Raw genomic sequence first — 10,666 nt, forward strand, 5'->3', positions numbered from 1 at the left:
CTAGATGTTGTTATTTGTTAATTCAATTTGACAAAAAAGTTTCTAAATACAGATGAATCAACGTGAAATGTGACATACTAATTGTAGAACCTTTTTACCTTCTATTTTGTCTACCCTGCTGGTTACCGATTTATTCGTATGAAAATTATAATATCGTCACTGTATTATCGATTGACTTTCGAGGTTTGCCATTTTACTACGTATATTATACGCACTTACGTGATATCTACGAATTTTTCGTGTCTATAATTCAGTATCAATAATCAGCAATCGAGGTAGTTGAAACGTATGAATCCCGCGAAACGATATATTGTCGCTTTTCATATATCGTTTGTTGAATTCTTGGTAATATAAAAAATTTCATTTGTGTAACCTCTTTATCAAGTAATTATTTGTATCAAAACAAATTTTAGAAGATGTACAGTTTGAGAAGATTTCGTTTCATAAAATTGTAACAGACGATTTTAATGTACTCATAACAATTCTTCGACAAATGGTCAATTACAGTGAATGACAATTTATTCTTACTTCTGGCATCTTAACGGTAACTTTCTTAACGTTCTAAGGAGTAAAGAGAAAGAAAATAGAGATCATAGTGTTATCGCGCGTGAATCTTGTGCAGTTTATCACATTTTAATTTCATCAAGTTAATAAATTTCAGAAAATACTGCAAAATTTATAATAATACTTGAGTATATATTATTTAATATATTGTTTTGTAGCTTTAGTAAATTTGAATCCGATGTAACGATGGATTTTATTATTTCGAAATATTTGTTTTGAACTTTTTTATTTACTATTATATTGCAGGTGCCAATAAATATTAAAAACAAATTAGGATCGTCCTGTTAAGCATGTTTGGTCAAACTGGAAATACCTCTTTTAGTAAGTAAAACCAATTATATCTGTATTTTGTATTCCCTATTTTCTTTTATGTCCTTATGTAAATCCTGTTTTAATTTATCTTTATTGTAGGTAGTTTTAATACACCAACGCAATCCAGTCCATTTGGACAATCTGCGTTTGGTAAACCAATTACTACAACAAGTTTTGGTTCTGGTGCTACACCAGTCTTTGGCAGTGGCAATACTTCTCTCTTTAGTTCAAAGCCTGCAGGTTCTACCACTGGTGGCTTGTTTGGCAATACTACAACTCCACCTGCATTTACTCAACCATCTTTTGGAGGTAGCGATTCATAGATCATTCTACTAGCTGTAATTCAAAAGTATTTATCCATATAAATATTTGTAAAAAATATAAAATATCATTTTGTTAGCATTGATTTATAATTATCAACATATTGTCTTTCGTCTTTTTTATTGATCCTTAAATACAGTTATTAATTTGATCAACATAATGAATATAGTAAAAGTTTAAATTTTGTTATGTCTATATATTTTTCTTGATTTGCAATATAATCGAATTTTATCTGTGTAAATGAAAATATCAGATAACGAATTGTTGTTATACTAAAATTTTTTTTTCTATAGGGTTTGGTACAACAAATACAAATACCAATTTATTTGGCTCCCAGCAGAATGCAAGTACAAATCTTTTTGGTACAAACACTGCAACGTCAGCATTTGGTCAGTCAAATAAACCAGCTGGATTTGGTTTTGGTACTACATCTGGTACGAATTTATTTGGGCAACCCCAACAATCAACTCAGCAAACCACACCTTTTGGGCAAAGCAGTACCACTGGAAATACAAATTTATTTGGTACAACACCTGGTATGTTTATAATTTATAGTTATATAAATTATAAGAAAAATCTATTCTACTATTTGATCTAGAAAGACAGATTTGAGAAGAATCTCATTCTAGGTTTTGGCAATACGAACACGGCAACCACAAGTATAACTGGTACTGTCGTTAAATTTTCTCCTATGATTACTACTGATTCCATGTCCAAGAATGGTATATCTCATACTATATCGGTGAGACATTGTTGCATTGCGACAATGAAAGAATATGAATCAAAGTCTTACGAAGAGCTACGTTTCGAAGATTATTCTGTGGGACGAAAAGGTAAAAATTATTACGATCTATTGTAATTGTATAATTCAATTAATTTAAATTATTACACATCTATAATAATATTCTCCTGATACTTATACATGATATTATATATGTCGAGTGATTGCGAACAATACGAACCTGTGCGTGTGCATGTGTGTTAGTATGCGCAGTTGGTTCATAGAGTCGCGTGAAGATTTAACTGATTCTATAAGATGGACTCTATCAGAGTGCTGTGTTATTGATGAGCGAGAGAGTTTTAACCAAATGAGTTGTGTTCTCTATTCGAGTACGCGAATTCTACATATATCATGTTATTTGTATTTCCTTTGATGCTTAGGACCCAGTACAGGAATCTTTGGTGCACCAGCACAACCTTCACCTTTCGGTAATGCAGGGGCAGGTACTAGTACTGCAACAACGGGTAAAATATTCTAATGCAAATTAGTTATTGCATATTTACTAGATGTATACTTCAGGACTAACTAGCTTAACGTTTATTCTTAAAATTGAACTATTTCTATTGTTTATCTTCTCGATAATTGTTTCATATCTTAAATTAGGCTTTGGTGGAATGAGCGCTGGTTTTGGAGCGACCACACAGTCTGGCTCAAGTGGTCTATTTGGAAAGCCTATAAGTACTTTTGGTACACCCTCGACAACAACAACAAATAATTTTGCTTTTAATTCTACTCCAAGCACTAACCTGTTTGGTACTAATACCCAGAATAAACCATTTGGTAGTAAGTATCTAATTTTTCAAATACCATTGGTAATTTTCGTTGTTGCTAATGCCACTTTAGAATCGGTGTCGGTAAACACGTCTGTATAAATTGTTTATATGCGCAAAATACAACTAGTTTTATCTACAGCAGCAGCTCCAACCCCACTTTTTCCAACCAGCAATACTAACCAAACTGCTGGTACAGGTTTCGGTGGCATTAATACGGGTCAAAACACTGCTTTCGGCTCCGCATTTGGATCAACGCAACCGAATCAGGTAATACAAAGAAGAAATAAGAGAAACTTTTCATTAATCATCAATCATAACCATCGATCGTGATTGTATCTGATCGATGTTAACATTCTTATATTTATCTTCTTACAGAGTCTATTTAACCAAAACAAATCAGCTTTTAATGCACCTTCCACATCGTCTAGCACTGGATTTTCCACTTTTGGTCAAACACCAATGAGCAATACGGGTACACCTTTATTCTGTTCTAAATCAACTGGAACGATAGGTTTCGGAGTAAATTCGACTTTCGGTTCGACTGCACCATCGACTTTTGGAACTGCACCAGGTTTCACTGCAGGTCAAAATTCCGGCACTTCGTTGTTTAATACACCTTTTAAGCCTGCAGGACAAACATCTGGATTTTCTTTTGGTTCAACTTCTACACCATCGTCCGGACTCGGTAAATTATTTATATACTAGTCTTTAATGTGACTATCAATGCATTATGATAATTTCAAATTTCAGTAGCCTTATATTTATTTTGTTTTATAAAGTTTATCTGTATATAATTTTCCAATAGAATAGTAAATTGAATAAAAATGAAGAGAAACAAATAAATAGTGAGGTATAACGTTTATTGTTAACGGTTATTGATGTTGAATATAAATTTATTTTATAGGTACAAATACGGGTTTAATGTTGGGTAGTGGCTCTACTTTATTTGGTCAGCAAAAATCAGGCGGTTTGTTCGGGAACAGTGGCAATAATGCACCATTTAATGCATCGGGCTCGTTTGGATCTTCAACTTTCGGTAATAATACAAATGTAGGAACGGGTATTGGGACTGGATTACTCGGAGCTGGGTATTACATCGAATTTTTGACTATTTTTATTCACATCGATTACGCGATTGAAAGTATTTTAATATGTTTTGTATCTTATCATCACAGAAATACTACGAACCAAGTCAAAAGTTCCGGAACTGTGCCGGTGCATCAACAAATTTTAGCCTTGGTGTCAGCACCTTTCGGCGATTCACCGTTATTAAAAAATCTTTTACCAGTAAGTAGTTTTTAATATGTACGACTGAGAACTTATTTGAGAACTTATTAAAGCACATTTAAGTGATCTATAAATATTATTCGAATATGACATGATTTTAGGCTTCCGGTAAAACAGAAGAGTTATTAAAACCGGCAAACGCGCCATCTAAATTAATGAATGGTCAACAGTATAAGGTTACTGCTGATAATAAGTCTCCGAAAATCAAGGCCAAAGTTGTTACTCCTGCACAATTATCTAAGGTAAAATATCGATGTAATAAGAATGTTTATGTAATTGGAACTTTCTCCGCTCATAACTTACATGTATCATATATATGTGTAATGAAATTTTGTAGAAATCAATGTTCGAAGGTCTTGAAGAAGAAGATCCACTCTCGGAAGCATTTCAGCCTCGTCCAAATGCAAAGCGTTTGGTACTACGTCCGAAATCCATATCGAACTCAATAGTTCCATCGCCTACTGAAAGTTCACAAACAGTAGGGAGAAACTTACAATCTTCCGGAAAAGGAGAAGAGAAATCATCTGTAACAAATACATATATTGAAAATACAACTATCGAAACTGTAGATAAAGAAAATCATAGTCAAGATAATAATCGACAATTAGTAAACGATCGAAGATCATCTTTGTCTTGGTTGAAAACGAGCCTTCCACGAAATGCAAAAAATTTAGACGAAGAATCGTACGAGGCTCAACAGTCGCTATTTTCTAGTCCGAACGCATTGTCCGAAGAAATGATAAACAATACTGTTACTGAATTGCGACCTTATGCTAACGCCAATTCATCAAATCAAAAGTGCTCTGAAATTAATACATCTGTGGATACGTCTTTAAAGAATTCATCTCTCGTTGATAAATCATGTACGGACATTGTGACTCAAAACTCTGATTCGAGTCAAGAATTGGACGATAGTTCCTTTTCGACGTTACAAACTTCGAACTGGAAACCAAATGCAGCTAAAGTAACGCTGAAACGCGCTGGTTACTATACAATTCCGCCGCTTGATAAATTAGACGAGTATGTTCGCGGTGAAACGTGTATTGTACCAAACTTCACTGTTGGGCGTGAAGATTATGGGAATGTGTATTTCCCTGAATCGTTTGATATATATGGCTTGAATTTAGACGAAATCGTACATTTTCGTCATAAGGAAGTCATCATTTATCCAGACGATGAGAAGAAACCACCTAGCGGAGAAGGATTAAATCGTAAAGCACAAGTTACTTTAGACCAAGTATGGCCACACGATAAATCTCTACATAAGCCTATTACCGATCCTCGTCGTTTAGCTGCGATGGATTACGAAGAAAAATTACGAAGAGTGTCAGCGAAACATGATACTAGATTCTTAGAGTATCGACCTGAAACAGGTTCATGGGTTTTTAAGGTAGCTTAAATCCCAAACAGTTTTATAATCTTTCTACTCTCATATTTATATTTCTGTCATGGTTATATATCGTTTCAGGTAGATCATTTTTCCAAATATGGCCTAAGCGATTCAGATGAAGAAGATAATAATGTCCCTACAGCGAATGACACGAAAAGATTAAAATTGTGTGCAACTCAGCAAAAATGTGCAACCAAACAGGAGCAATCAAAAGTAGTTTCAGTAAGACTGTTTTACTCGTTAATTACACAAAAATTGGAGTGCCTACACGATCCAAATTTTTACAATCAATTTCTTGTTTTTAATTAGAATAAAGATACTTCCAAGGCCAATGATTTAAAAACAGCGAATACAGACTATTCAGATTTAGATACACGTGGATTTCTCTTGGAAGCAATTATCTCACGCCGATCGTTTAGAACAGGTGCGTGAGATGTATAACTTTATATTCAATTCGATTACGAATAATTCTATTTTATTTATTGTTACTATACTGTACGAAAAATTCTTTTTCTATAGATCAGAATCGTGAAAAACAACTACCGATAAGTCCAACTGGTGAGAATGCTCGCATTTTGGGTACAGACAGTCATAAACTGCAATTAATGAAGGCCAGCTTCTTTGATGGCAGCGACGAAGAGATTAACGAGGCTTATGATCAAGGTAAACTCTGATCATGTTAAGATTATATTATTAATTTTTTTATTTATATAATGATGTTTATTCTTATTTAACATTGGAATATTATTACTATTTTAGAATCGAATCGCGCGTTATTTCTTTCCGATCGTAGAAATTCTTTGCGATGTTTCACCAATACGCCACAAAAATTAGACGAAGATCAAAACTACGAAGCAATTTATAGTCCGATGTTACGATCTAATTTGGCAATTCATCGGACGCCAACTATTGCTTATGAAGAACCGACCCTTTCGAAGACAGGTAATATCAGGTTAATGATGTATGTAAGATTAATATTTTGTACATTGTACAAGTTACGAGGGAATCAATTTGTGCTATAGATTCCAAATTGAAACGCTCGATGGACATCGTTGCTAAGACATCAACGATATATGAAAAAGGTTTGCCGGATCCTTCGATAACTCCGGTGACTATAATTCTTCGATGTATTTCTGAAGTAATTCCGTTATCACAATCTATTATACATAAACTAGAATCTCGTTCTGTTGCTGATATTGGTAAGCAGCTTTTATCATATTCGTATTTATTAAGAATTCGTGTAAATAATGTAAATAATTATATGCTATTTCTATGTATTAATTTAGGCATACAAATGGGAAGAAGGTTTAAACCAAGCTGGGGACGTGGTTTAACATTACTTACATTGAGTACGAAGAAACAGGCTGACGATGTACAATTAAATAATTCTTTTGAACAAATTGGATCTTACGTATGTGGTCGTTCTCCAGAAGATACAACATCCGTTGGGATAGTCCAACGTATACAAATTTTGGGTGGTAGTGGATCCGGCGAAGAACGCATTAAGACATTCAAAGTAAGTTTCATTTTTAAGTACTTACATTATTTAGAATTAGACATTTTAATATTTATACTTTTATTTTCATTCTTTGTAACATCATTTAAGGAAAGTATAGAAGGTCATCTAAAAATTCAGCTGTCACATCGTGTAATGAATCCAGATGGAGACTGTCTAATTTTTGACGTAGATACAGATATTAATAAGGCGAGCATGGCTTTACACGCACATTGTAGTTTAGCCGAAGAATTTGCAGAACAGTTTGCCACAGATTCCTTTGCTTCCTATGTTGCTAACGTTTGGAAACTCTGTGTAGCTCTGTGGGGAAATTTACCTGATATAAACGTTGCCACGGGTACGTATAATATGTATGTTAATTTATAACTTGATCGTTTAATTTTTCAAATGTATTATAATTCAAATTCAAATATAATATAATTTCTTCCTCCATCCCCTCTTTCGTTTATCCTTCCTTCTCTATCTGTAATCTTTCTTCCCCCGCTTTTTTTTCATATATTTTTTTGTTCCTGATATACGTCTGATATATAAGCAGAAATTATGTAGAATATGTAACGCGCATATTCTTGTCTGTTTCATTATTTTAGAAAATTCAGAAGACCATAGCGTCGTAATTGCGCGGCGAGAGGCAATCGGGGAATGGTTAAGAAACGTTATACGAAAAACTCTCGTGTTGGAGGATGCGGATATTAATTATGAAACAAAGATATTACTTTTACTATCTGGTATGTGTACCTGATAAGTATTGTATGCAATTATATAGAATTTCTGTCTTCTTTTCGACTTATTTTTCTATCATCGTCTATTTGAAAACGCAGCTTTCGAATTAGAAGAGGCATGTAAAATTGCAAGAGAAATGGGTGATCATTGTTTGGCCTTATTGATGGCGCAACTGTGCAGTGGAATGCCAATAAAGGTATTAACACAGCAGCAAATTGCATTATGGCAAAATGCCGGTGTCGATGAGAACCTCTCGTTAGATCGACTCAAGCTTTTTGCGCTGGTGGCGGGTGAACCACCTAGTAAACATTGCCCAATCAATGTCTGTGAAGGTTTTGACTGGAAGAGAGCGTTAGCTGTTCATTTGTGGTAAACACCATATTTTTATAACATGATACAATCTTTTTTCTATTTTCATTAAAATATTACAATATACGTATATCTATATATTATATCGTTCGTGTATGGTGAAGGTATTTTTCATCTCCGACTGCCTCTATAAGAGACGTATTGGACATTTACGAGGCCTCCTTTGATACAACCAAGACAAATGACGTTTATACGTCGATACCGAAACCCGAATACAAAGGAAACAATTTCGAACTTGAAATAAATAATGGGAAACCAATATATGATCTCTGTTTTCATCTTTTAAAGTTATTTTGCACTGGCAATCATACGTTGGGTGAATTATTGAATCCAGCAACACATACTGCTGATCCAATGGATTACAGACTCAGGTAATGGATCAATTTCTTTTCTCGCAATTTCAAATTCAGTTTAATTTGTAATCTGAAATAATTTAATTTGATCGCAGTTGGCTGATGCAGCAAGTACTTTTAGCTTTGGGTTATTCACATCTTTCGGAACATGTTGCCATTTTGACACATGTTAATTTTGCGACACAATTAGAAGCGTATGATCTCTGGCATTGGGCTATATTCGTAATGTTACATTTAAAAGATGCCACAAAAAGGAAGACTGCGGTAATGAATTTATTGCAACGACATGTCGAAATAGACGATGCTAGTGATTGTCCTGATTTTATCGAGCGAGAAACGTTTTTACGAGAAGAATTGGGTATACCTTCGATTTGGATTCACCATGCGAAAGCCGTGAAAAGTTACGTAGCTAAAAGGTTAGTGGAGAGTTGGATCTATATTAATCGTACAGTACATGTTTACACATCAAACGTCGTTTCGTGCTAATGTAAACGCACGGTTGCGAAGATTTCACACTTAAAATGCAATACACAAGACGCATGGTACGATTTTACGTGGAATCTTGATTTGCATGTGTTTAGTTATGAACGAAACGGTTTGTGATGGTAATCGTAGACGGTAAATCTAAATCTCTGTAAATTGGATAAGAAATTCTAATGATAATAGAGTTTAGTATAATTCTTAACCCAATGTAAGGGAATCTTTTTTTCTTATTTGCAGATACGGGAAAGCAGCTTTCTACTTTATTCAAGCAGAACAGTGGAATAAAGCACATGAAATTATTATTGAATATTTAGCAGCAGATGTTATAATAAACGGTATAATAAACGGTTTCATTATGAGTTAATGTTCAAACAGCGTGTTATGTTAAAGTCACGCCTTTTTGTTTATTCTCTATTGTGTTATTATAAATATTTTCATTATGTTAAAGTTATATGTATGACTTATTTTCAATTTTTGTTCAGAAAATTACGATTACCTGCGCAGCTTATTGCGTCCACTGACTCCTCTAGAATGCAGTAGCACTATAAGTGGTTGGACATATCAAGGACAATTACTCTGGGAATATATGGAAATAACTATGAATGTTGAATCTTTGTTACGTAGTGCCGATCCACGTGGAATAAGTTCTAAATTGGAATCACTAAAACAACGATTGTCAAGTCTTCCTTCCAAGATCAATCAATTTCCATGTTTAACTGCGAAACATAGGTAAACTGTTATAATTCTTCCCTTTTACATTTTCTATACAGAGCGTAAAAGATTAGTAAATCGTTAATATTTGAGTATGATTATTCTTTGTGATAGGCTTTGTCAAGCGGAAATTGCAAAGAGAACGATACATTTAGCTAGGAGTTTGTTACAACTGAACGAGAATAAATCTACGTCGATATATCAACTGGTATCTCAATTACCATTGCCGGAAGATTATGCACAACAAGAGCTTCGTTTTGTCATTAATATGTGCGTGAATGAAATTATATATTAGGTAACATAATTGTTTTTTTGCGGAAATCAACAATTTTCTTCTTTCGGTCAAAATAGATATTTGTGATAATACTTCTTTTTTCATGATTTTGTAATAATAATTATAATGATTCATGAAACGATTTTATGATTTGTAATTACGATAATGGTGATGAAGATTGTAGTACAATTAATTGCGACAATGGTAGTGACAACAACAACAAAAACAACAACAATAATGATAGCGTCAATAATACATTCAATAGTTAAGATTTATAACTTCTATAATTAACAATTAAGAATGTTTATAAATATACATATATACATGCTAATTTGTTACTTAAGATTATAATCTATATCTATAAATATTTAAATAAGTAAATAACAAGCGGAAAAGGACCACAAAAATGACACGGTTAATGTTGTAAGTTTAGATATTCGAACGATGCTTTTAATTCTATAAAGTGACAATTAAAATACGCATGTCATTATCTCATTGTTTTAATTCTAATTATAGAAAACATTCGAAAAATTTTTCGTTCTGTATTGTATGTATTTTCAAAATATAAATCAAGTATATTATTATTATGTTATTTATTTTAATATTAGTATGTTATATTGATTATTTAATTAGATGAATTGCGAAAGACGAGACGGTTATTTTTTAATTATGTGTTTACGTTTGAAAGTGAGGAGGTATAAAGGTGGAAAAACCGTTGGAGCTTCCAAAATCCTTGGGATCTAGGAAGTTGTCTCTGCGCTTGAAAATATAGATAGGCGTTAAATCAATGATACCGAGCTTGCGCGCCCGGT

The 10,666-nt window shown here is 33.4% G+C and overlaps 2 protein-coding genes across 10 annotated transcripts in view; one reads left to right on the top strand and one right to left on the bottom strand.

Annotated features, from left to right (window-relative positions):
• The first annotated feature begins 38 nt into the window (after nt 1–38).
• On the top strand, nt 39–10,438 carry LOC126917375 (nuclear pore complex protein Nup98-Nup96). Of its 9 annotated transcripts, XM_050724137.1 has the most exons (28): nt 190–345; nt 414–544; nt 811–885; nt 976–1,185; nt 1,491–1,733; nt 1,827–2,030; nt 2,359–2,442; nt 2,582–2,761; nt 2,879–3,018; nt 3,127–3,436; nt 3,656–3,839; nt 3,927–4,038; nt 4,140–4,280; nt 4,376–5,428; nt 5,507–5,650; nt 5,738–5,852; nt 5,948–6,091; nt 6,188–6,370; nt 6,451–6,627; nt 6,715–6,944; nt 7,035–7,281; nt 7,532–7,669; nt 7,763–8,033; nt 8,138–8,404; nt 8,482–8,802; nt 9,107–9,204; nt 9,352–9,598; nt 9,695–10,438. In XM_050724137.1, the coding sequence occupies exons 3-28, from the start codon at nt 855–857 to the stop codon at nt 9,873–9,875; spliced, it is 5,655 nt and encodes a 1,884-aa protein (XP_050580094.1). In that variant the 5' UTR covers nt 190–345; nt 414–544; nt 811–854; the 3' UTR covers nt 9,876–10,438. The 9 variants fall into 9 exon arrangements, with proteins under 9 accessions (XP_050580096.1, XP_050580097.1, XP_050580094.1 ...); XM_050724139.1 differs by lacking the exons at nt 190–345; nt 414–544 and adding an exon at nt 39–183; XM_050724140.1 differs by lacking the exon at nt 414–544 and having other exon boundaries at nt 159–275.
• Nucleotides 3,595–10,666, bottom strand: part of LOC126917391 (uncharacterized) — an 88,280-nt gene continuing 81,208 nt past the window's right edge. The window contains exon 6 of the transcript XR_007710926.1: nt 3,595–4,562. The gene's annotated coding sequence lies outside the window, so the exon portion shown is untranslated. The remainder of the gene's footprint in view (nt 4,563–10,666) is intronic.

This window comes from Bombus affinis, chromosome 6, assembly GCF_024516045.1.
Source record: "Bombus affinis isolate iyBomAffi1 chromosome 6, iyBomAffi1.2, whole genome shotgun sequence".
NCBI classification, from domain to species: Eukaryota; Metazoa; Arthropoda; class Insecta; order Hymenoptera; family Apidae; genus Bombus; species Bombus affinis.

Excerpts from the sequence above, each read along its gene's own strand:
- LOC126917375 (XM_050724139.1), top strand. The coding sequence starts at position 855 with ATGTTTGGTCAAACTGGAAATACCTCTTTTA. Across the intron at positions 5,853-5,947 it reads ACGCCGATCGTTTAGAACAG|ATCAGAATCGTGAAAAACAA; the intron begins GTGCGTGAGATG and ends CTTTTTCTATAG. Across the intron at positions 6,371-6,450 it reads ACCGACCCTTTCGAAGACAG|ATTCCAAATTGAAACGCTCG; the intron begins GTAATATCAGGT and ends TTTGTGCTATAG.